Genomic DNA, 26,319 nt, shown 5'->3' with positions numbered 1-26,319 from the left:
AATCCCTGTAGATGAAGGCGAGGAGACAGGTTAAATAATGATTTTTAAGCCTTGAGACAATTGAATTGTGTATGTGTGCCATTGAGGGTGAATGGGCAAGACAAAAGATTTAAGTGCCTTTGAACAGAGTATGGTTGTAGGTTTCTGGCGCACCGGTTTGTGTCAAGAATTGCAACGCTGCTGGGTCTTTCACTCACAACAGTTTCCTGTGTGTATTAACAATGGTCCACCACCAAAAGAACATCCAGAACACACGCTTTCGACACCTTGTAGAGTCCATGCCACGACGAATTGAGTCTGTTCTGAGGGCAAAGGGAGGGGGGGGGATATGGTCTCATATACCATGGCTTTCAGCCAATAAGCATTCAGGGCTCGAACCAGTGTATATTGTTCTCTGTATACTGAATGTATGACTATTTCTTTCTTTCTCTTTCCTGCCAATTTGCTAAAATTAGTGAAAAGGTTGTACATAATAAGTACATCATTACAATAACATTGGCACATAAGGGTATGCACACATCTGCTCTAGTAATTAATGATGTATGCTAATTCATACAAAAATGTATTTTGAGGATGCCATTGAGGACAGGAAATTAGTGTTTTTATATTGTTCAGTGATTATCTAGAATGAATTCCTAAACAGTCCAACGATCTTCCCGTATTACTCATTGTATCCTCGAAAGGAGGCTATTCCACCAAAACAAACTATCAAACAACAACATCAAAGCTCATCCCGGAACCTCATTGTGATCGTCTACTGTTTTGTCACAGACTCAGACACTAACCCTCTCCCCTCCCAGATTAATTGCTTCCTCAATTAATCCAGTGTGTTCGTCCCCCCTTCAACGTTTCCAACTGAATCCCACCCCTCGATGGATTTCCAACCTGATATGCTTCCCCTTTCAACAGCCAATGACTGAAATGTGCAAATATTGTTTTTAATTCTCTCAACTGTATACAGTTTGGTGGAAATACCGTACCAGGCTTTCCTTTCCAAATAAAACAGAAATTAGTCTGAGTTGTTTAGCAGCAATGCTTGTGTTACAGTACAGGACATACACATGAGATGTTTAGGGTAATGAATTTCCTTTGTGAGTAAGAATGATGTACTCTTCCTGTCTGCTGTCTGGTGGAGAGGTAGGCAGTGACATGCTGTCTGAGCAGAGGGAGAAAAGGATAGAGGGGGAGGGAGATAGATAGAGAGAGAGCGTGAGGGGGAAAGGGGGGGGGGGAGAAAGAGAGGGAGACTCCAGTGCTGTGTCTGTGAGGGGGGCGTGCGTTGACCTCTGGTTCCTTGCTGCAGTGACAGTAACCTTAACATGGCCTCCTCTATGTAATGCAGGTGGAGTGGTCGCAGAGCCCCCAGCCCATGGAGGTGCGTGTGCGTTGCCTACGAGCAGTCAGGGACAAGCTGCCCAGGGGCCTCTACAGCATCAGTGTGGTCCTCCACAGCCATCTGGGGGGCCCTGCCCTCACCTGGTCCTGTCTGAAGGAGGAGCAGTGGGCTGGGACCACAGAGCCCGTGGAGCACGGGGGCCACTTCTACGACACAGAGCTGCACGTCAACCAGAGCCTGTTCACCGTACGTAAGCGTCACAGGGATGGGGACTGCTCCTCCGCCCCAATTGGGTGACAAACACGTTTAGTTTAGCCCCCCGTCCTGGCCTTCCTCTATCCTCTATTGAGAGTAATGTGTTTTTATTCAGGAGGGGAAGGACAGGATGTGATTTGTGGCGATGGGAGTTCATTCAATAAGACACTCTTTTATTGAAACGATGCTCGGGGAAGCCGCTCAAGAAATAGTCCTTGATATGTGCGATGATGGAGGAAAAAAATAAGAAAACATATTCTTCATCTGAAAGCAATTCTGACACTGAGGGGCTCTGGATTAAAACACGTTCACTTCCAAGAGGGGGAAAAGTCTTTGAAGTGAAACCCAATACTGAATTAGCTAAATGCTATCTTTAAAAACAAACAGGAGTGATCTGTCAGATAAAAAAACGACAATGCACACATGCGGTATTGAAATAACGGTTACAGCATGCTGTAGGTTTAGTTTGTTTTCCACAGCAATAATTCTCTTCTCTTCTTTCCAATGGTTTTCTCTTTGGCTGCAGAGTAGGCTGTATATTGAAAGGGGTTATGAACATTTATATTAAACAGTAACTGTGTATATGAGGATGGAGAGACATTGTATTAAAATATGCCAGTGAGAGCCTCTAGGTTTGACTTGGGGGAAATCCAATATGAATAAAACAGCAACTTTTCAAACATGACATTTAATCCATGCATGTAAATCAAAAGAGAGATCTATTATTCATTTATATAAGGGCATAGTGTTTTATTGGACTGAAAATGAAGTACAAATGCACTGAAAAATGTAGTGTATTTTCCAGAAGTCTATATGAGCAGCAATCATGCAGTATACCCGAGCTGCAGTGGGGACTAAAGTAGGCCTCTACAGTGGTATTTTTAGACATGGAACTTGGCAAATGAAACTATTTCCACTGTAACACCCTGGATAAAGTCTTGATACTTGTTACTCAGTTTGACAATTTTTTTTGACTAAATTCTATTGAATGTTATTAGTTCAGCTGCATTTTCAGATGATGGTTAGCATAGCAGTAGCATGTACCACAGTTTTAGGTCTAATAAGTATTTTTATTTAACCTTTATTTTAACAGGGAGTCCCATTGAGACCAAGGCCTCTTTCCCAAGAGAGCCCTGTGAACATTTTACACTTTTAAAAGGGAGCCCTTCTAAATGTAGCCTAATCCTAAATCATCGCTGTACTTTTCAAAGCACTTGTTGGCACTACAACAACAAATGCTAACAACAATAAACATGTTAGATGGTGGATGATGACCAGAAAGTAATATTTATTCATTGCTATAAGATGCCTGATGCAATGCTGATACCAACATATAAAAACTATAAGCAACCTAATCCACAATTTGTTTCCCTCCTGATCCGTTTTCCCAAAGTGTTATGATGCAGAAGGACTGTCTAGATAGTCAGTGTTCCAATGGCAACTCTAAAGTGCCTTATCGCATGTGGCCACTGTCAATGCACTGCTACAGTAGGTGGGCGTATTCATCAAGCTTCAGTCTCCTGATAATATTGTCTCAGGCTCCATCTGACATAAAGGACGGGGTAAGCCGCTGAAACTGAATGCGGACTTCGCTGGGAAAGGCTGTAGGATCTGATTCAGAGGTATAAGGGTTTAAGTACGGCACTGCAAATGCCTCGTGTCACTCTCAACCCTCTCTCCCCAAACCTGGCTCTTATTTATAGATGTTGTTGTTAGCTGTGGAAATGAGGAATTAGCAACAGTAGGAGGAAGCCAGGAGCTTATTTTTCTTTTTGGTTCCCCTGTTCTTTGTGTGTATGTGGTGTGTGTGTGTGTTTGGGGTTCATTTTACCAGGAACACCACTTCAATTTGATCTGTCTTAAAGATTCATGCAAGGAGGCTGCACACATGAAGGGTGTCAGGCCCACTGTCTTAACACAGTGTTTACTTCAAGTGGGTAGAAGCATAAGATCCAAAATCTTAATATTGAAGGGGAGGAAAAGGAGGGAAAGCATGGCATGATAAACTAAATCTTTGGATTTTCACCCAATCTTGTATTTTTTCCCCTCAGCCCTTCATCTTTCCTTTTTTTCAGTCATTGTTCTAATTGCTCAGCTTTTTTCTTCTCCTTTTTTCAAAAGAAAGTGTTTTAAAATAGTTTCCCAAAGACGGAAGAAGGATAGATAAAGTTCTAAAATTGAGTCGTCTTGTGTGTTAAAGTCTGGACAGTCAGGTTTTCTTTCTCTCTTTTTCCTCCATTCCTTTTTTTGTTCTCCTTTCAAGATTGGGGCAGTAAATATCAGTCTGTTTTTAATGAAATTTGATAGTTTAATGGTTTAATAGACGGTTCCACCAGGCCAAGGCACACTGGAACACTGGACCATATGTTTCTGTTTGCTGCTCCACCTGAGAAGGCCTGTAGTGCATCTCATCCAGGTTCTCTCATGTTCTCTCAGGCAACTGTGCCTTCCTCTCCCTTCCTTTCCTCTCCCTTCCCTTCCCTTCCTCTCCTCTCCCTTCCCTTCCACCCCCCTCCCTGTTTATGTGGCTTATATTTCTATTACAGTAAATTAACTATGAAATATTTTTCAATATCCATAATATGCAATATTATGCCATAAATTGTGTCTTGAGTCAGACACTTCCACCATCATTTCTCTCAGGTAGGTACCAAAAGCAGATTAGCGGGGGATACACATGATTTATGTGATAAAACAAGTCTTCACCGTTTTCCATTACAACTAATAGAAGGATGAAATATTCCCCCCCGGTGATTGATGAAGTGGCGTGCTCCTCGTTGTCAGTTCATTTTTTAAGCAGAAGGTAAGTCTACTGCTCTCTGGGTAAATAAGAGTCCCTGTTTGTCATCTGCTAGCACAGCCCAAACTGCTCTACCTGCTGCTGCATGCGTGATTTTGTAACATGGCTCAGTATGTTAAGGTCATGTTAGGCATGTTACTGTAAAATGTACATACTTTGGTTCACAGGGCAGTTAACGTTAATATCTCCACGGTGTCCACAGGTCCTTAAAACTGTCTTCGTTCTTAAATTAATTTATCTGAGCTGGGATGACATTGCCCTCCTCTTACCGAAGCAATTTGACGTGAAGCATTTTTGCTTAAGTCGGTAATTTCACTTCTGTCTCTCACTCCCGCTGCCCCCATTGCACATGGAGTAACAGGAGAGATGCATTCTGATAAGCGCATGCATTGACTACTGACAAGTTGAGCAACATTTTAAAATGTAATTGTGGGAAAGACTGTTCTTTTTTTTTCTTTTTTTTTTGTGTGTATTTTACCCGCTTTTTCTCCCCAATTTCGATCTTGTCTCGTCGCTGCAACTCCCCAACGGGCTCGGGAGGCGAAGGTCGAATTATGCGTCCTCTGAAACATGACCCGCCAAACTGCGCTTCTTAACACCTGCCCGCTTAACCCGGAAGCCAGCCGCACCAATGTGTCGGAGGAAACACTGTTTACCTGACAACCGAGGTCAGCCTGCAGGCGCTCGGCCCACCACAATGAGCCGCTAGAGCGCGATGAGCCAAGTAAAGCGCCCCCGGCCAAACCCTCTTCTAACCCGGACAGCGCTGGGCCAATTGTGCGCCGCCCTATGGGACTCCCGATCACGGCCGGTTGTGATACAGCCCACTGACAAAGACATTATCAGTCTAATTTTAATGGTAGGTTTATTTGAACAGTGAGAGACAGAATAACAACAAACAAATCCAGAAAAACGCATGTCAAAAATGTTCTACATTGATTTGCATTTTAATGAGGGAAATACGTATTTGACCCCTCTGCAAAACATGACTTAGTACTTGGCGGCAAAACCCTTGTTGGCAATAACAGATGTCAGACGTTTCTTGTAGTTGGCCACCAGGTTTGCACACATCTAAGGAGGGATTTTGTCCCACTCCTCTTTGCAGATCTTCTCCAAGTCATTAAGGTTTCGAGCCTGACGTTTGGCAACTCAAACCTTCAGTTCCCTCCACAGATTTTCTATGGGATTAAGGTCTGGAGACTGGCTAGGCCACTCCAGGACCTTAATGTGCTTCTTCTTGAGCCACTCCTTTGTTGCCTTGGCCATGTGTTTTGGGTCATTGTCATGCTGGAATACCCATCCACGACCCATTTTCAATGCCCTGGCTGAGGGAAGGAGGTTCTCACCCAAGATTTGACGGTACATGGCCCTGTCCATCGCCCCTTTGATGCGGTGAAGTTGTCCTGTCTCCTTAGCAGAAAAACACTCCCAAAGCATAATGTTTCCACCTCCATGTTTGACGGTGGGGATGGTGTTCTTGGGGTCATAGGCAGCATTCCTCCTCCACCAAACACGGCGAGTTGAGTTGATGCCAAAGAGCTCGATTTTGGTCTCATCTGACCATGACACTTTCACCCAGTTCTCCTCTGAATCATTCAGATGTTCATTGGCAAACTTCAGACGGCCCTGTATATGTGCTTTCTTGAGCAGGGGGACCTTGCGGGCGCTGCAGGATTTCAGTCCTTCACGGCGTAGTGTTACCAATTGTTTTCTTGGTGACTATGGTCCCAGCTGCCTTGAGATTATTGACAAGATCCTCCAGTGTAGTTCTGGGCTGATTCCTCACCGTTCTCATGATCATTGCAACTCCACGAGGTGAGATCTTGCATGGAGCCCCAGGCCGAGGGAGATTGACAGTTCTTTTGCGTTTCTTCCATTTGCGAATAATCGCACCAAATGTTGTCACCTTCTCACCAAGCTGCTTGGCGATGGTCTTGTAGCCCATTCCAGCCTTGTGTAGGTCTACAATCTTGTCCCTGACATCCTTGGAGAGCTCTTTGGTCTTGGCCATGGTGGAGAGTTTGGAATCTGATTGATTGATTGCTTCTGTGGACAGGTGTCTTTTATACAGGTAACAAGCTGAGATTAGCAGCACTCCCTTTAAGAGTGTGCTCCTAATCTCAGCTCATTACCTGTATAAAAGACACCTGGGAGCCAGAAATCTTTCTGATTGAGAGGGGGACAAATACTTATTTCCCTCATTAAAATGCAAATCAATTTATAACATTTTTGACATGCGTTTTTCTAGATTTTTTTGTTGTTATTCTGTCTCTCACTGTTCAAATAAACCTACCATTAAAATTATAGACTGATCATTTCTTTGTCAGTGGGCAAACGTACAAAATCAGCAGGGGATCAAATACTTTTTTCCCTCACTGTATGTGAGTATAACAATTACTTCTCAACTGTCAATATAGAGGAAATAACATCACTTTACAATCAAAGTATGTAATTGAGATGATGCGGAACGGAGCGCTCCATTTGTGGTGAATACATCAAGTAGCCTATGCAGGCCTTCCAATGGAAGGTTTTCTCAGGACATTATATTTACTGTTAGATCAGTTACATAGCTATCTAGCAACAATATCATATTAAGAGTTAGCAATCTAGCTAAAGTGTTTTTTTTTGTGTTCCCACTTCCTCAGCTGTTAAATTATGTAGCATAAACTATAGCCTAGGCCAATATTCACAAAAAAACATGCAGGCAAATTAATCTCTAAAAAGATAGGATTATTCTGGATCCTATTTTGACATGTTTTACCTCAAAATATCCATCATGCATTCCCTGAACATGTTAGATGAAATAGCACATTTCTTTCATGTCTTACTTGGCACTGGAAAAAGACAGTCTAGAGCCCTCCTGCTTAGCTATCTTGCTTGGAAATATAGCCATTTGATACCTGATTCACTGAATGAGGGAAGGACCTTGTTAAGTTGGATCAGTGGCCTAGCTCTACAGATGGAGAGTTGACCTCTGTTTTATACAGTAACATTGCTGTGTATTTTTCTTTAAGGCATTTTCTTCACAGTGGTATCGTTATGGTATTGAGTATCATTATAGTTGGTTTTGGTATCGAAGCCAAAATTCTGAACACTTAGAGTTTGTAATCTAGCTAATGATTAGCCCGTTGGGGTTACCTAACCAAATGCAGATGGGCAACCCCATGCTTCAGCCATCTAAAGCCACTATGCTACTACATCCGTTAGGCTACAGGAGAATGCCCATTGCTAAAATAGCACACCTGCCTGATATGAACTATGTAGGCTATAGCCTTTGGTGAAAAATACTACTTTTTGCCAACATGGGCATATTTCTGGAGGGGAATATTAGCAGGTGTGTGGCGCACCCAGATCTCAAAATTGGTATTCAATCGCATTCCAAGTGGCATTTACAAGGTCTTAAAGTCTTCAGTTCAACTTCATGGAACCTGCAGATACTTTCTCAAACCAGTCTTTATCATTTAACCACTTCCCGAACCTCAGTTCAATGCCAACATTGTTGTGGGACCGGTTAAGACCGTTAATGGAATCTATTGTAGGCCGTCATGCAGAGACAGTCATACAGCGTAATATGGAAAATAGATAAGTAGAGGATCTAGGTTGTGGTTTGAGAGTGAACCGTCTCCCCTGATGGCTCTTGTCCTATTTGCCCCCCTCTCTGTGTGTGTGTTTGTGCATCCGTGTGTGTGCAGATCCTGCCTGCGTCGTGTGACATGCTGCCATCCATGGTGCTGCTGTTCAGGTTGCTGGGTCTGACGGGGGAGCGGAGCCATGTGGGCACCACACTGGGCTGGGCTGCCTTCCCTGTCTGCCACGCCACCCTCACAACCGTCCAGGGGCGCTTCAAGACCCCCCTCCTCAGGGGGCTCCCGCACCCCCACCTCGACCAGTTCCGCAAGATAGAAGGCCTTATGTCAGCCGACCTAGACAACTGGCTGTGTAACCTGTACTTCCAGGTGTGTTAGTTGGTGGGTTGATGGTAGTGTGTGTGAGGGAGAGTGGGCGAAGGAGTTGTGTGTGTGTGTGTGTGTCCCTTTCAGTTGGGAATGTTGAGCCCAGGGGCTATGGACAGTCACCTGATTTGAACCATTATCAGAGAAGTTGGGTGGTTGGTCTGAGAGGACATTGTGTGTGGTAAATGGTTTTAGTGGAGAAATTGGAAATTGGCCCCAGATTGTAAATAAACCACATATTTACTAAACATATCCGGATGCATTTGAGGTGATGCATTGATCCAATTACTCAACAGCTTAATTGAATTAAAATACAGAACAAAGGTTTCTCTATTTACAGTTCCTCTGCATTTTTTGTCCCAAGTGTATTTTTCCTATCAATAGGAATCAGTATCGCAACTAATATCTATAGTGGTTTTAAGACATAAAGGAGTAGCCGTACAGACATTCATTACTGATGTATTGCAGTAGACGTGTAGAACACAAGCAGCAGTGACATCACCACTGTTATGTACTAAACATCTGAAGTATGAAAAATGTATGCACTCACTAACTGTAAGTCGCTCTGGATAAGAGCGTCTGCTAAATGACTAAAATGTCAAATGTAAAAATGTTATCAATTCTAAATGTATCATTGCATCATGCACTCATTCTCGCTCTGTATCTCCCCCAACCCCCCTCCCCTCTCACCTTCCCATAATGGCTCTACAGGTGAGGAAGCTCCCCAGTGGCAGCTCCAGGGGGGAGGAGGAGCACAGTGTCACCCTGCAGATCCCCCCTCTCCTCGTCCCCCCTCCGCCCCCCCAGGCGGGCCCAAGCGGCTCCAGCCCCAGCTGGGAGAGAGGCGGCGTCAAGCCGTGTCACCGGGGGTCTCCTCTTCACCTGTCTGCCTCACACTCCTCCTCTGCCTGCTCCTCCTCCACTCTGCCAGGTAGGACTCCCCCACCGTCACCCCCACTACCCCCTACTGCCAGCAGCCACAGTGGGGGACAAATTTCACCTAATGTCACAGACAGAGTGGCAGGTCTCCATGGCTGTCAAAGGAGGTGATTGTGCTCTGAGGCAGGTCCTTGGTGTTTATCATGTCCTATTATTAGTTACTATTTATTGTCAGTATTGCTATTATATTGCTAGATATTGCTGCATTGTTGGAGCTAGAAACATAAGCATTTTGCTGCACCTGCGATAACATCTGCAAAATTGTACGCGACCAATAAACTTTGATTTGATTTGATTAATAACAATATATTTGCAAAACACATTTCAGCCAGTTATAGTACCAGAGTGTATTACCAACATTGCCCATTTCAAATAAATTGAACATTTCATTCCATTCTACACAACAAACAAACACTCATAACTAGAAGGATGTTATGCAATGGAAACTATGGAATAGATCAAATGTTTTATTAAAACGAGGAAACGGCTAGTTCTCTAGCAGGAACTCATATAACCTCTCCGTGCGCAATTAGCATATTCATATTTTGTTCTTCTGTGGATGTGCTCAATGTGTTTGGGAAACAACAGATGAGAAAACCCCCAGCCTCATGCTGAGATTAAAGTCATAGGACATGTTGCATGTATTTAAAAGAAACACTAAGTATGATTTGAGTTCTAGTGGGAAGTTCGTACTGCACGCGAGTACAAGCAAACAACAACAACCACCTAAAAACACATTTCGTAACAATTGGTTTGACAGCATAATACTGAAGCCAGTGTGGTTCACACATTTTTGTTCTGAAGTATTTGGCTTTTTTTACGCAGAAAACGTATTCTCATGGCACAGGGTGTATGTCTAGTACACAGCCTGTCCAGTTGACACCACAGCATCGTGAAATCTCTGAATAGTTTATTGGAGCTTTACTTTAGATATGAGGACTTGTGATTTATTATAACTCATTGATGAAATGCAAGCATATGGGAATGTCCTGGCCCTACAGTCCTAGCCTGGTCCCAGATCAGTTTGTGCTGTATAGCCAACTTCTACGGTCCATTTGGCATGACAGTGACCAAAGGAGTTGGCTATACAGCTCAAACAGATCTGGGACCAGGCTACTAAAGTCTCTCTTCAGTACGGTCACATGGATGTGTTTCTCAGCTGAATGAACAGGCAGGTGGAAAAGAGTAACATCGTCCATCTGTAGAGAGGAAGTGAATAATACCGGCCTGCTATTATCAATGATAATGCGTCCAGTTTCTCACTTAAAACACACTTCTCTTGTTTCCCCTGGTTTTCAGGTCAGGCAATATCCTGGCCAACGTCAGAAATCAAACGAAGGCTCATTTGGTATTGATCTAGTACAAAGACGACCAGGCCTCTGTTATTAATACATCACTTTTTTTTTGGCAGGGCGCTCATCTTTATTTAACAGTCCTCAAAAAAGTTTCTGGGGTAGTGCTGGAGCTTTAAACATCAGACGGGCGTTTTAATTACAAATGAGTTGTGACAGGTCTGCTGGGTAGCAACCTGGCCCATTTTAAACGTGATGTCGGCTGACAGCTCGAGCCGTGTTCTCCGAGTGTTCTCCGAGTGCCGCAACATGTGGAAGAAATTGGTATTTTACATTTCACAGCTTGTCACTTCCTCTGCAGAGCGACCCTTGACCTCCCAATGAGATCCTAACACCCCACAAGGGAAGTGTCCCCGCCAAGAGCATTCTGGGAGATTTATGTTCTACCACACAGGCAAAGTACCAGTCCTCCACATCCACCTCCTCCACCCCACCTGAAAAGAAAGAGGGGGGAACAACAGAGAAAAGTCAGGTGAAGAGGTGGCTGGAGAAGAAGTGAACCTGATCTGTACCTTGAGTAACGGATCAAAAGGTGTCCCTCACAGCACCTCGCGGAGGCCCGTAAGGCACCACTCTGTAAGTCTAGCTGAAGTTTGTGTCACATTTGCATATGGATCCGTTCACGTTGCATTACTTCTCGGAGCGGAGTTATGAAATTCAGATGGAGAGATTACGTCAAGCTCCGAGGAGAGAGATTGGATAGACAACTTTAACCTAGCCCACAACTGGAAATCAAATTCAGCGAGGAAAGAGAGGAACAAATTATTCCCGTTATCCAGCACTCTGTCAAAGTCTAGGGCCTCAATCATTTCCTTCCATTTGGAGGAAGCTCTCTGTTTTTGATGTATAGAGATTCCTTTTTCTTTCTATGCGTGTAACGCCCAAGTTTTTCTCATTATGTGCTTCCCTCAGAATCAGGACAAGTATATGGAGACCTCTTGTCATAGGATAACACACACATAGTCTTACTTGACAGTCAGACTGAAAGTTTTGCATTCCTGGGGCCTTAAGTTAATTAATCTCCTTCGCATTATCACAGCCCTGGATGAGGTGTCTATTACAGACAAGAAAGTGACTGACAACCCAATCCATGACGACTATACCAAATAATAGATTTGACAAGTTTGGAGAAATGATGAAAAAACGCTAATGTTTAGCAATTTTTTTGCTGTTGACTTTGTTGTGTCAGAAAAGTAAACTTACCATATGAGGATCATAATCCTGTTTTACTTTGTTTGCTCCGTGCATAACGGAGACTATTTGCCTTTTGAACACACGAGAGTCACCAGAGGCGGTGTGGGTTAACTGACCTTTCACATTAACTGAATGATCCGGTTACACTTGAGTTTGTTTGAATCCAAATGACTAATTAGATTAGGCCTGTGTTCTATGATTGCCGTCAGTGGATCAGTAACTGGATGCAGAGGATCGGAGTTGAGAGGGTTTAGTTTTGTGTTGTTGCTTTTCTCTCCCTCTTTTTGCCAATGCATCATAATGAATCATAATACCACCCTTGAGCACAATTTCGAGGATTTTTCATCTGTCTCTGGAACGCAGCGCTGAACGTTCAGGATAAAGGTCCCTCAGGGTTAGGGTATTGGTCATCCAAGTCAAACGTTACCACAACGTTATATCATCCCCCCTCTTTATCAGTCTGTGATGGGCCCCCAATTAATTTTGCACTGTCCATATTCTAAATGGATGTTTTATTGTTATGTCAAAGCCTGTTTGTATAGATACAAGAGTAACCCCACAAAGGCAATGTTATAGACTGGGACAAACAGAACCCAAGGGGAACACTGTTTAGTTTAACCCCCCCCCCCCACACACACACACACAGCATACATACAGCATGTCCTCTATGCTGATGAATGAACAGGGATGGAGATGTGAAGTGTCCTTCAACAACAAGATAATTTTATTAATCAACGCTATAATACTCCAGCATGATATCCAAGCTTCAAATGAGACTGCAAAGATCCGTGATCCTACTTCGAGTTGCGTTGTCGAGTAAACAATGTTCCGTTCGGATAACCACATCGCTACGAGTCGAAACAATCGCTGAATATAAAACCCCGCCACCGAATCCCGGCAGCGAGGGCACTCTCGGGTAATCAATGATTCACTGACCTTGGCTCCGCGGTCAACTTTGGACCAATCACAGGGCAATTAGAAGCCCAGGTGAGTGGAAAGGGCTCGTCCGGTCGGCTTTCACTAGCAGTAACGGGGCCCTGGACATCTCAGTGTGGTGGACCCGGGGCCATGTTTTCCAGCCGAGGTCTCTCTCGCTCTCTTCCAGCTCTCTCTCTCTCCCAGCTCTCTTTCTCTCTGTCTCTCTCACACTCTCTGTCTCTCTCTCTCTCCCAGCTCTCTCTCCCAGCTCAGAGAGAACCAGCTGGATAACAAGGAGGCTGTTGTTCTACCCTCTGAGCAACACTGGGGTTGTGGCAGCAGCCCTCCAAGTTCATGGACATAGCCTATAGCTGTCAACACTGTGCTAATTCTGGCCCAACACCATCTGAGAATCAGGGTTGGTGAATTAAACCCGAAGCTGCAGTATGGTGCTCTCTCTCTCTCTTCTCTCCTCTCTTTCTCTCTCTCTCTTCATCCATAGCGGCGCTGGTGTTTTAACACACAAACAATGACAATGAATTTGTCCTCCAACTCTGGAGGCTTAGATCAGACCTCAGCTGTACCGCTTAACTGCATGCCCATCACTTTCTGCAGTACTTCCAACCCGTAAGCAAGGTAGTTCTGAGTTTGTATTATTTAGATGTAGCTACTTAGTTTAATATATTATTTTAGGACCCATAGTTGCAGCTTATTTTAAAATATGTCAAAGCAAAAAATTATACTCATTGTCTGTTGAACGCATTTGAAATTAAAGGCATGTTGAACACATCCAAGTTTGTAAATAATGTTTTTACATTTGACTACAAGGGTCATTGACTGGGTGCCATTCTGTTATTGATTCTCGTTCACCTTCTCACTTTCCATCTCTGTCGGTCTCTGGCTTTTCTGTGAGGAGAACTGACATCTCATGTTTGACTTACAGTACAGTAACTGTCACAGTAAAAAAATATATTCTGAATTCAGTATATACTGTAGGATCTCTTTAACAGAACATTTTATGATTTTGAATTTTGACAGCGCACATAAAGACTTAACCATGCAAGCCAGAGTTGAATAGTTATGCAATCACATGACAGATCAGGTAAAAAAGAACATATTCTTCACTCTGAAAATAACAGATATAACCTTATTACCTTGTAACTGTAGGCATTCCTAATGTTTACCAGCAAAGCCCTGGTAATTAAGAACTACATCTGGGTTGGAATTAAATCTGATGTCAGTCTCCAAAACCAGGAGGAAGCTGAACAGTCTTGCCATTAAGTACACTTTAGCCGTCAGACGGATTTGCTGATATGTCGCCTATATTTAAAGGTTATTATTACTGATATATTTAATCCCGCAGCAAGAGAGAAAAATGATATAATCTCAGAGGTTTCCATATGTATTATATAGATGTGACTGGCTGCAGAAGAAGACGAGAAAAAAAGCGATGAAAAAAAGTTTCACATAGTGATCAAGCTAAGGTTTACTTAATTAGAACCTCCAGGCAATGCAAGAACCCTTTTTTAAATTCTGTGAATGTTAATATGCTAAATAATGCAAAGCTCCGGCTCTTCAAGCATGAGACACACATCTGGCGGCTTACCATTTAAATTACAGCCCAAAAAATGAGAGAGAGAGAAAATAAAAGAAAAAGGGGAGGAAAAAACACTTCAAAAGTAATTTTCCAAAGGAAAGAAGAATGGAGAAATGTATTACAACCAAATTTAATTTCTTTTTCGATTTTTCATCATGTCTAATTGCATGCATTAGAGCGTTCAGGCTCGGAAGGTTTGGCTTCTTAGATTGTGGGAGATGTGTGTGCAGGGAAGTTTCATAAGTCACTCCACTCTCTCTCTCTTTCTCTCTGAGGAAAATCAGCCTCTTAGACTGATACTTTTGCAAACTCTCCTGACAGAACAACAAAACAACTTTACTACCTGCCTCTGAGTATGATCACTACACACCACACATGTGCAGTGCGCACCACTGGAAGTGGGAAGAAATATTTTAACAATATTGCAATTGATGTGTTGACACCCACACAATGTTTGATTGTTTTATTTTAGGAATACACTACATGATTTTGAAACATGTATTTGGTAATTGTATAGTCAGTTATGCAGGAAGATGTTATTGATTGGTTGCTTAAATAAATGGTCCTTTTGAGTGATTTAAATGGTGATTTAACAAATATTTAAGAGTGCAACAGTGGAATTTGTATTTTTTAATATCCCTATTTAAATTGTATTTAGTTTTTCTTATTTTAGTTACTAGATACTGTATGTGACAAAGGTGTTAGTAGATATGTGAGTTACCAGAAATATATACATGCTGTTTGTGTGTATAAAATCATTGTTTCATCCTACTGTTTACTGTCGGTTTGAGATATTTTTACTCAATGAAGTTGTTGTTTTTTTACCAACATTTGTTATTGCTTGTTTTCTTTTTTAACACCTACCTCGTCAACTCTTACCAGCACTCCTACAGTGAACAGAACCAGGATAAAAAATGTCAATTCATAAATCAGACATAAATGATGATGTATTACTCTCTCTCTCTCTCTCTCTCTCTCTCTCTCTCTCTCTCTCTCTCTCTCTCTCTCTCTCTCTCTCTCTCTCTCTCTCTCACTGTTGTTGCCAGATGTGCTTTGCTAATAAAAATAAACATGATTTTTATTTTATTTTATTTATTTTACTCTTATATGACAGGGAAGAACTCCACGGTAGTGGTCCCTGAGAAAACAGAGGAGAGGAGGGATCACTACACAGAGAAAGCAGAGACATGGACCCACTACAAGGTAACAATGTGATTTAGGAAAAAGCGTTACTCCTCTCTTGAAATGAGCCCCCCCCCACACACACACACACACACACATGCAAACCGTCTCCAGCCCTACACACACCGCCCCTCGTTATTATCTGAGATTTGTCAAAATACATTTCACACTAACAGGTATTTTTCAGTCTTCAAAGCCAGTTTTGATCTGCTTGACAGGCCAAAGCAGCTGAAATTCTGTGAAATCAGCAATGCCAGCCAGGCCTTTTTATTGCTCCGAACACGCCTCTTCCTGAGCTACAGAGGACTTAAGCTAAATGAACCAAAGCCTAGTACGTTACCTGCCATACTTTGAAGTGGTAATTGCAGAATGACTTTTCTTTGCTGATCTGGCATTGCTGTCTCACACTCTGCTTTGCTATTGTGCCCTCCTTTGTTGTTGTGATGTTATTGTTGTGATGTTATAGTTTTGATGTTGTGGTTGTGATGTTGTTGTAGTTGTGATGTTATAGTTGTGATGTTAGTTGTGATGTTATAGTTGTGATATTGTTGTGATGTGGTAGTTGTTGTAGCAGATGATGCATATACACCACATAAGCTCCTATCCATCGCACACTCTTTCCAAGCCTTCATTCCTAAAGCTCCCCTCTACAGCCGCGTTACAAGAGGCTCTTAGTCTCAAGACGGCCAATAATCAGCACTGCTGACCTCTTAAATGAATACGTTTGTTGATACGAGGTGTTCTTTTTTCAGAAGCCACAAAGCTGCAGGGTTTTAAACGCTGCTAACTCTGTCAAATGTCACCCGGTTGAAGCCAGTTGTCTAATGATTAAGTGTGGTGATCTCAAACCTGCCCCAACCTGGGCGCGGGGGATCAAATTTCAGCCCCCTCTCAACCTGCGGTGCCAGGCTAATTAAAATTTATTTTCTCCAGGCGACCGCTTAAGCCCAGAGGGCAGGAATCGCAGTGGAAAATCTGGCTCTTAAGATATTGCATTAAATGTATTGTAGAGACACCAGAGAACATTGCGGTTTATATATCTCCTGTGTTTTTTCTCCTCTCTCTCTCTCTCTCCACCTTCTTTATTGTGATCATCACTCTGGAATTCGCACTTTCTTTGGCAAAGATTGCACTATGAAAATCAATGGGGCTTTTATAGGGGCCTTAGCCTATTTACCACATCCTGGGTGCAGTTCTCTCAGGTGTAGAAGAGAGAGACAGATAAATAGGGAAGGCTCTTTTTCAAACTAGGGAGCTGATTAACATAATCAGGGAGTATTTCACAACTTCTAGCTAGCAGACAGCCTAAGCCAACCCAAGGGCAAGGCAGCACCAGTTGACAGGACGAGGTAAAGCAAGCCGTTAACGCATGGCCGAGCTTAACAAATAATATCAGGCTCTGAAGTACCTCTGCATCTGAAATATTTAAAACCCACTTCCTACCTCCATTCTGACCATGTTTACACCAGTCCATGACTAGTGTAAATAACAGCAACAGCTGCCCTAAACGTTCCATTGAATATCCCATATTTAACCTCTGCTGCATTTATCCATCTATGCCGTGTTTCTCCCTCATCAATGTTGCTCCTCTCCAGAGATGTGTTATTTGGGTGTCATTCAATTCTGAGACTAGAAGAGAACGGGCTCAAAAGTGTGATGCGCTGTCTCCATGTGATCCCCAGATAGATCGGGGCCCGTTTCCTGCTCTGCCTGCTTTGATTACAAACGACATCCGCATGTGTCTCCCCCCGATTTGTGCTCTCCCCAACAGAAGAAGCCAATCAACAAGATAAATAGCTCGAGTGCCCGTGTGAGAGGGAGCGCCGCACCAACACCGCCGCCGCCTCTGCAGGGCCAGGCTGACAAACAGGAGACAGCAGCTCCGGCTGCAGCATCATTGGAGAAGAGGGAGAATCTCTGGGCTGAGGAGATGGAGGAGTATACGTTCTCCCTACAGTAAGTCTCACTACTCATTATGTAACTTCCAGTCGCAGCACGGAGGAAATGTGGGTGACGACAGATTTTTGCCTCGTAGAAGATTTCAACGCAGAATGTCTTGAGAATAACTACTATAGTAAAGATGGCACACACACGTGTAGTAGTGCTGTGTGAAGAAGAAAAATATGGCGTTTATATATTTTTATTAAAACATTTTAGGGGTGGATCAGCTTTAATATTGTGGCTTCTGTCAATGTAATTGTCTGCATCATTTCCAATCCCCCATATATCTATTTTTTATATCTTTGTTTATAAAAAGTGAGTGATGATATCTCCAACCCCATCGTGTTTATGTATCTCCCCTGGTGCTATGGGGTCAGATCTTTTAGAGGGGTGTACATGGCAACATTGGCTCAACACACAGACCTCTGTCACTGTGTGGTTAGTTGTTTTTCAATTCCCTTGCAATACAAACTGAATAAGGGGGTTGGGCAAATGTTTTCTCTTTATTGTTGCTTACAGCATTTGATTTTTAATGAGAAAACAGGGATGTGTCAAGCACAAACAGCCCAGGATACAACACATGGTATAAAACACCAAACACCATGTTTGATAAAAAACTATTTTCATAGAGTATTAAAATAATATAAAATGGGTATTGCTTATTTCAACGGGATAAAAAGTTTTGCAGGTATTTGTTTATATTTGAGCTGAACATAAATTAATACAAGGCGAATCTGCACCCATTACAATGAAAGGGAAAGCCTCACACTCTCAGGGGATTAAAAAGGGGTCTGTGTTTCCTCATTTGAGAGTAGTTTGTAATTTATAGCTTCCGGTGGCATATTAAACAAGATCAGAGACTACACTCTGGCATCTCCCGAACACACCAGGGGAATTAAAATCATTACCACGACAACAAAAATAAAGCCACAAACATGACGACACAATGCTAAGTGAAGGGAGAGAAAAACACATAATGAATCTAACTTGTATGGGCGGACTATACGAAGGGAAACATTTAAAGTGTGTTTTACTTTTACTTTAGGACACTTATTCAAGATGTGGAACATACTCAACATGTGGAACATATTACAATTTTGCCTACAGTGCCTTGCAAAAGTATTCATCCCCCTTGGCGTTTTTACTATTTTGTTGCATTACAACCTGTAATTTAAATAGATTTTTATTTGGATTTCATGTAATGGACATACACAAAATAGTCCAAATTGGTGAAGTGGAATAAAAAAAATTACTTGTTAAAAAAAATTCTAAAAAATAAATAACGGAAAAGTGGTGCGTGCATATTTATTTACCCCCTTTGCTATGAAGCCCCTAAATAAGATCTGGGTCAACAAATTACCTTCAGAAGTCACATAATTAGTTAAATAAAGTCCACCTGTGTGCAATCTAAGTGTCATATGATCTCAGTATATATAAACCTGTTCTGAAAGGCCCCAGAGTCTGCAACACCACTAAGCAAGGGGCACCACCAAGCAAGCGGCACCATGAAGACCAAGGAGCTCTCCAAACAGGTCAGGGACAGAGTTGTGGTGAAGTACAGATCAGGGTTGGGTCATAAAAAAATATCCAAAACTTTGAACATCCCACGGAGCACCATTAAATCCATTATTAAAAAACTTAAAGAATATGGCAGCACAACAAACCTGCCAAGAGAGGGCCGCCCACCAAAACTCACAGACCAGGCAAGGAGGGCATTAATCAGAGAGGCAACAAAGAGACCAAAGATAACCCTGAAGGAGCTGCAATGCTCCACAGTGGAGATTGGAGTATCTGTCCATAGGACCACTTTAAGCCGTACACTCCACAGAGCTGGGCTTTACGGAAGTGTGGCCAGAAAAAAGCCATTGCTTAAAGAAAAAAATAAGCAAACACATTTGGTGTTCCCCAAAAGGCATGTGGGAGACTCCCCAAACATATGGAAGAAGGCACCAAGGTCAGATGAGACTAAAATTGAGCTTTTTGGCCATCAAGGAAAATGCTATTTCTGGCGCAAACCCAACACCTCTCATCACCCCGAGAACACCATCCCCACAGTGAAGCATGGTGGTGGCAGCATCATGCTGTGGGGATGTTTTTCATCGGCAGGGACTGGGAAACTGGTCAGAATTGAAGGAATGATGGATGGCGCTAAATACAGGGACATTTTTGAGGGAAACCTGTTTCAGTCTTCCAGAGATTTGAGACTGGGACGGAGGTTCACCTTCCAGCAGGACAATGACCCTAAGCATACTGCTAAAGCAACACTTGAGTGGTTTAAGGGGAAACATTTAAATGTCTTGGAATGGCCTAGTCAAACCCAGACCTTAATCAAATTGAGAATCTGTGGTATGACTTAAAGATTGCTGTACACCAGCGGAACCCATCCAACTTGAAGGAGCTGGAGCAGTTTTGCCTTGAAGAATGGGCAAAAATCCCAGTGCTAGATGTGCCATGCTTATAGAGACATACCCCAAGAGACTTGCAGCTGTAATTGCTGCAAAAGGTGGCTCTATAAAGTATTGACTTTGGGGGGGTGAATAGTTATGCACGCTCAAGTTTTCTGTTTTTTTGTCTTATTATTTTGTTTCACCCCAAAAAATATTTTGCATCTTCAAAGTGGTTGGCATGTTGTGTAAATGAAATGATACAAACCCCCCAAAAAACAATTTTAATTCCAGGTTGTAAGGCAACAAAATAGGAAAAATTCCAAGGGGGGTGAATACTTTCGCTAGCCACTGTATATGCCCTATAATGCACTAATGCCCTAGAAAGCTACTCCCATATTTATTACGTTTTAAGAACAAACACAAACTTCAAGCAGAGCTCACTAGCTTTACATTACATCTGTTCATCACAGCAATCAGAGGCGCTGATCTTGTCTTTCCTAAATATCCCAAACAGTCTTGCAGTGCTATTTTGAGCTATACTGGGCATGTCTAACACCTGAGGACTGTATGGGGAACAAGCATAGGGGGATTCTTGTATTGTTTTATTCACTATTCCACTCTTCTTACTGTAATGCTGTCATCTGTGCTGCCTTGTGCTGGAGCTGTGTCTTCTATTCAGAATTTCTAGATTCATATTGGGGTGATTGAGGGATATTACTGCCATCTAGAGAACCATGAGAGACTGAGCCCATTGATGAGAGCCTTGTTTTTAGGGCAAATCAGAGATACACACCACACTCACACTGTATACTGTAAATAATGTTCAAAACATACACTATAGTATTATGTATTTTCAGGTTGCAACTAACCACAAGTTTCACATCCTCTTGAACATAACCTGTTTGGTTTATGAAGGGATCTTGATTAAGCTAAAACAATATTACCAGGAATATCATTAACATATCAAATTGCAAATCATATGCCAATATCGCCATTTCCTTTAAGATAATACACAATGCTGGATAATAATTCTACAAGAATGTCAGTTACCCACACAAGAACAAACATGCCGTGCATCATCACTAACAAGAGCTAGAGAATAAAGTATTCCTTAAGATGAACTACTCTGTTTCTAACAAGAGGTAGAAATGACTAACACCTTTTGGCAGATGATAAAATACATTGAATGTTGTGTACTGTTCATAATATAGCGGGCCTACATAAATAATGTTTTACATTTGAAGTTTAAGCTCGATGGGGCAGTATCTGGTTCACCCCTCTCTTTCTTGGAGTTTTGATTATATTCTCCTCTCAGTTTTATCCCCTTTGATTTTCATATCAAAAAGTAAGCTGTTAGTTGCCAACCTCAAATGCAACTCATCCCAAAACATACGTTGCTTCACGATAATAACCGTTAGCCATAAATTACAATTTCAAAGAAAAACACAATGCTTCTAAGTGCAAGTATTGACAATAACAGACAATTCCCGGCAAATGAAAAGGCAGGAATTCCCTGCTCAGTTGATATCTGTTTGAAGAAACATGAAAGACACTCGCCGACCCTTCCACCTTATTTGATGTCTGCGAGTGGAAACTTCTTAAGCACCTTTCTCAAAAGAATGTGAGTGAATAAAATCAAAATGTTTGATTAGTGTTGTAATTTGATACGGGCAATTTGCTACTGGATACCATTGCAACAACTTTTGCTAAGGTAAACATATTTGAACTGACTACTATAGCCTATTGTACTGACTACTAAACAATGTAACAATCCAACACAGCATTTTAAATTCAATGGTGGATCTGTATTTTTAGGAGGGCCTCAGACTTGGAAGACTTTTCTGACTCCATATAAAATAGGAAATGAACAGGAAAGTGTTTGCTGCAATTACCTTGTCTCTTTAACAACCTCTTATTACCAACTTCAGTGGGCCACGCAAACTCCTCCTGATTTAATTGTAGTGGGTTTTGGTGTAATCTGTTGTGGGAGGAGTTGCCTTTTTAATCGCTTAGGAAAGTTTTCATTGCATTTGTGAAACCCAACTTTAACTTTAAGATGATAACAGTACTTGAAGTTTAAACTGTGACCTCTACGCATGAGCACCTCTAATAATACTAAAGACCCAATCAGCATTGACACAAGGGGCCAGTACTCATGAGGGGCCAGTACTCATGAGGAGCCAGTACTCATGAGGAGCCAGTACTCATTAGTCAACTATATTGGTCTGGAGGACTACAGGTCATTACAGAAAACATAGTCGTCCAAAATCATATGTCCCTCAAATGTGTTGTGCTTTCCCCCCTCTGTTTGTGCATGTTTGTGCATTAATTAGACTGCAGAGTGTGTCTCAGCAATGGTATCCAACTAAATATTTCTTTATCTCGTTTTGGGGAAACCTGTTTTAATCAAACTCACTCTCACATAACAATTAGATCTAATTAGCCCAATTATCAAGACTCTAATTACACTGAAATGTACCCCCTAAATCTCATATCAATTATATCTGTGACTTTCCTGTTAGAGAAAGAGAAAGGGAAAAAGATAAGACAAAGTGTAGCGACACCCTTCTCCTCCAGAGGCCAAAGGATGATGCAAGTATCTCCACAGTAGATTCACTCAATGCTGAAACTGGTATTGGAAAAGCTCTACTGTCTGATAGCATTGTGTATGTCTCCTTATCGCTCATTTGGATTTTCTAAATTCATACAGTACATGAGTGACATTTTGCACTGTCACATACTGTAACAGAGGATTGCTTTATTTCTGTCGCAAATAATGAATTCCAACATTTGAAGAATTACTGTACGCACAGCTTTAGAAATTAGGTTGGTTCTGTTGAATTGATTTCTAGTATTTGAACTGTAGTAATCATTAATTGAAAGGCATCTCTCTCATGGGGAGTCAGAGGCCCTAATGCTTTCTAAGGTCTTTATGATCCATCAGAGCATAGTTGACCCAGTGCAGTCTCTCTCTTTGTTCTGGTACCCTATCTACCATTAGCATCCATTCATTCAGTCTTCCATCAATTTAACAGTTGCACTGTTGCAGCACAACACCAAATGCTGCATGCTGCAGTCCACAGGGCATACGGGGGAAATCGTAGAAACACAGTTTTTTTCCTCTGTGAGACTCGGAACCCTAACTGTTCTCATTGTGGCGTTCCGTGGAGTCACCAGGAAGTCGGGAACACAGTGACCTACTTTCCCCTCCAGCCTGGTGGGTTGGAGATCCACGCTTCCCTTCCACCCGTTCCCTGGCTGGGCTTGGCAAGGCGCCGCTTAGGTCCCTGCCTCTCCGGCTGTGTGTGTGTGACGACGAGAGGGGCTGGCCAAATACTGCCGGGTCACGAATCGAAGACGCTCACCCGTTGGCGGGGTGGGGGGCAGCCCCTCTCTCCCTCTGTCGACAACGCCGCTCTGCTTTTGGAAAGAAAAAAAAATTATATGCCTGTCTGTTTGGAAATGGCTATGAAAACACATTGTGCTTTGTTATGGGTTGGTTATCTAGATATTGCACTGAAGTGAATCACTGATTTGACAGTGCATTGACAAAAAAGACTGATGCACACTGATGTAAACAACAACCAGAGAGGAATGACTGGAACCTGAGAGAGGGGGAGAGAGAGAACCACCTGAAACAACAACAACCTTCCTCAACGACCCCACATACTGTGCTACTCCAATCCAGAACCCGGCAGGGGTCAATCAAATCTGATGTAATGCTCGGTGGAGTTGTGACGAACGGTCACCCACCAAAGGTTCCCAGGGCCCTTTCCTGCAGCCCCTGCCGTGGCCTGGGAGGACATGTTGCCTTCACCCCTCTGGGTTGCGCTAGATGTTGCTCCCGCTTTCACAGAAATCAGCGCTGTCAGCTCTCTAACAGGCAGGTCCCTGCCCTGACACCATTTGCCCGTCTCCGGCAAAGGGGGCATACGATCAGAGAAAGGCCCTCCTAGGCCTTGCAAGTCTGGTATCGTCTGGTCTGGGTCAGTGAGCTGTGTTTCCCACATCCCCTTTATGGGGCCTCAGAGAGAGAAAGAGAGAGACTGAGAAAGAGAAACTGAGAAAAAGAGAGTGGAGATGTTCACAGAGGGCAGGGGCAGAGGTGAGGCTGCTCTGACACTCTTCTCCGGTTCATTTGTCTTCACATGTTATCTGGATGACATGAACACTGAAAAAGATTGCCAAATCAATAAACATCTTGAAAAAGTTTGACTCATTCGAGTAGTTTCCCCAAAATTGTTTTTAAAACAAATAAATTATACTTGGATGGAAGTGACTTTTACAAGAGCGAGACATACTGACTAATGTACTGTAGTACAAACATACAGAACACACTCTCCTTGGACAAATAAACACGGGATCCTGATTTTCTATTAGAACAACATCGCTGACGAGTAGCTCTTCTAATAAGCTGACAGGCTGTAACCATTGATTTTATCAGCCGTCTGACAGACATATTTGTATATCTAAATATGACTTGGCCGACCATTTTGGCCATTGTCAATTTCTGCCAAAGCACACTCTGAGCAATTGCTCTCCGATTGACCTGTTGTTACCCTTCCCTGTTCTCTAGGTAGTCATTGGATTAAATTATTTGCATTGGCAATGGCATGTGTAGCAATCGCTATGTTTGTAGGGTAGACTCTATTCCAGCGTCCTTTCCTCACACCAGTCTTTTACGTGAGTGCATGAGCTTTGCAGGTATGGGCTAGGTCGCTATTGTCACTCTCACCCTTCGTTGGCTGGCCTGTTCCCAGTGGAAATCCTGTGCCTGACACACACTCTGGAGGCTTCTGTGGGCCTGGAGCCCCATGGCTCTGGGATTACAGTCTGCCACTGGGCCCTGATGGAAGGATGCAGTCTTAGTTGGCCAATCCTCACCACCACCTCCATCCCCTACCTACACACCCTCCATCCTCTACCTATACCACAACCTTCCCCTACCTACATCCCCTACCTACACTCCCCCTAACCCTGAACGTCAACCATCACCACCTTCCCCTACCTACACCCCCTAACCCTGAATGTGTGGTGAGATAAGAGAGAGAAAAAGTGAGAGAACGAGAGGAGAGCGTGATGAAGATTTGACACGCCAACACGCCTGCTGGGAGCGTGTGCAGTGGCATGTGGGGTAGCATGGTGTGCAACCTGCCTGGCACAGAGAAGAGCCTCACACATGCATGCTGGGAATGAAGCAGATCTTGTTGCGCCTCTCTCTATCTCCCTCTCCCTCTCCCTCTCCCTCTCTCTCTCTCTCCCTCTCTCTGGTGACAATGTCCTGCAGTTATGAAGACAAGGTCACGAGGAGAATGAAACTACCATGTTAAATACTGATGCAACTCTCAGGAGGCTTCCTGGGGCCTCCCAGTGTGCATCACCCAAATAGATCTCTCCAGAGCAGTTGTGATTAGTTGTTTCCCCTGCCTTAATCAGAGGGGTTATTCAACTGCAGCGATATCACACCACGAAGCATTGGATTGTTTTTTTAAAGGTCAGAATTATACTTGGGTGATGGAAAGCAACCTGCTTTGGGATGCTAAGTGCTGTGTTTATAGAGGGAGAGAGTAAGGGTAGCCCGTTTGGTTCGTTGATCCCAGGTGCATGCGAATCCTAATGTTTCCACCCCTGTTTATGGTTCGCTATGGGACCTACCATTTCCATGTTTTAATCCTAAATCTATAAAAAGGCCACATGTTGCATTTTGGGTTGAAAAACAGTGAAGAATGGCTACCTCATATACACAAGCAGGCCTGTTCTCATGAACGAGGCCAAAACACGTTTCGGGGGGTATTTGGCTTGGGTAGAACCTTCCTCTGACTACCCTTTCTCTCTGCCAGTTCTGTAGCAATATTATAGCGCTAGCGTTTCATTGGTTCTCCTACACTTGCCTCGCATGTAAGTGCCTCCTCCTCGCATTAAAAAAGGCAGAGGCAGCTATTAGTCAAACAAGGCCTCCTAATTAAGTGGAACATATTTTTTCACTACTTTTGATTAGGTTAGAGAGCCCAGGCTCCCAGTCCCTCTCAGCTGCAAATAATTCTGATAATTTGGCAGTAAGGGGCATTATACTATTCTAATTATATGATGTACTCCAATTCTACAGCTGAGTCATGATGCCATAATTCTCTTTACTATACCCCAAATACCTACTGCTTTCTCATTTTCTCAATGAAACTCATTTATGTGTATCTTGCTTTGCCAGCGTCCTGTAAATGGGGCAGCATATAAAACCGAAGATGTTAAAGTAATTGTAGGGGTTGGGAGAAAAAGAAAACGATGCTAAGTTAAACCTAGAGAAAATGTTGAGTACTTTTTAAAAAACAAATAAAACTTCTCATAAGATGATATCAAGATGACTCAATTAACCAAAAGCCTTGGTTATGGCCTCGCGGCCATGCTGTTGTGGGCTTTTTTACTTCACCTTTTTTTGGGTGGCTTTTAGAAAAATACCACCATTGCTGG

General features: G+C 42.8%; 1 protein-coding gene across 1 annotated transcript in view; it reads left to right on the top strand.

The window, feature by feature from the left end:
• The window catches only part of LOC121568671, a 117,720-nt gene that overhangs the window by 40,968 nt on the left and 50,433 nt on the right, over positions 1-26,319 (top strand). Inside the window, exons 13-17 of the mRNA XM_041879076.2 lie at positions 1,343-1,582; positions 8,084-8,347; positions 9,056-9,275; positions 15,459-15,547; positions 17,298-17,482. Coding sequence (XP_041735010.1) covers positions 1,343-1,582; positions 8,084-8,347; positions 9,056-9,275; positions 15,459-15,547; positions 17,298-17,482 — 998 coding nt within the window. The remainder of the gene's footprint in view (positions 1-1,342; positions 1,583-8,083; positions 8,348-9,055; positions 9,276-15,458; positions 15,548-17,297; positions 17,483-26,319) is intronic.

Source organism: Coregonus clupeaformis, chromosome 7 (genome assembly GCF_020615455.1).
Source record: "Coregonus clupeaformis isolate EN_2021a chromosome 7, ASM2061545v1, whole genome shotgun sequence".
Lineage (NCBI taxonomy): Eukaryota > Metazoa > Chordata > Actinopteri > Salmoniformes > Salmonidae > Coregonus > Coregonus clupeaformis.
Note: the sequence above shows the minus strand (reverse complement) of the source record. Positions and strands in the feature narration are given on the sequence as shown.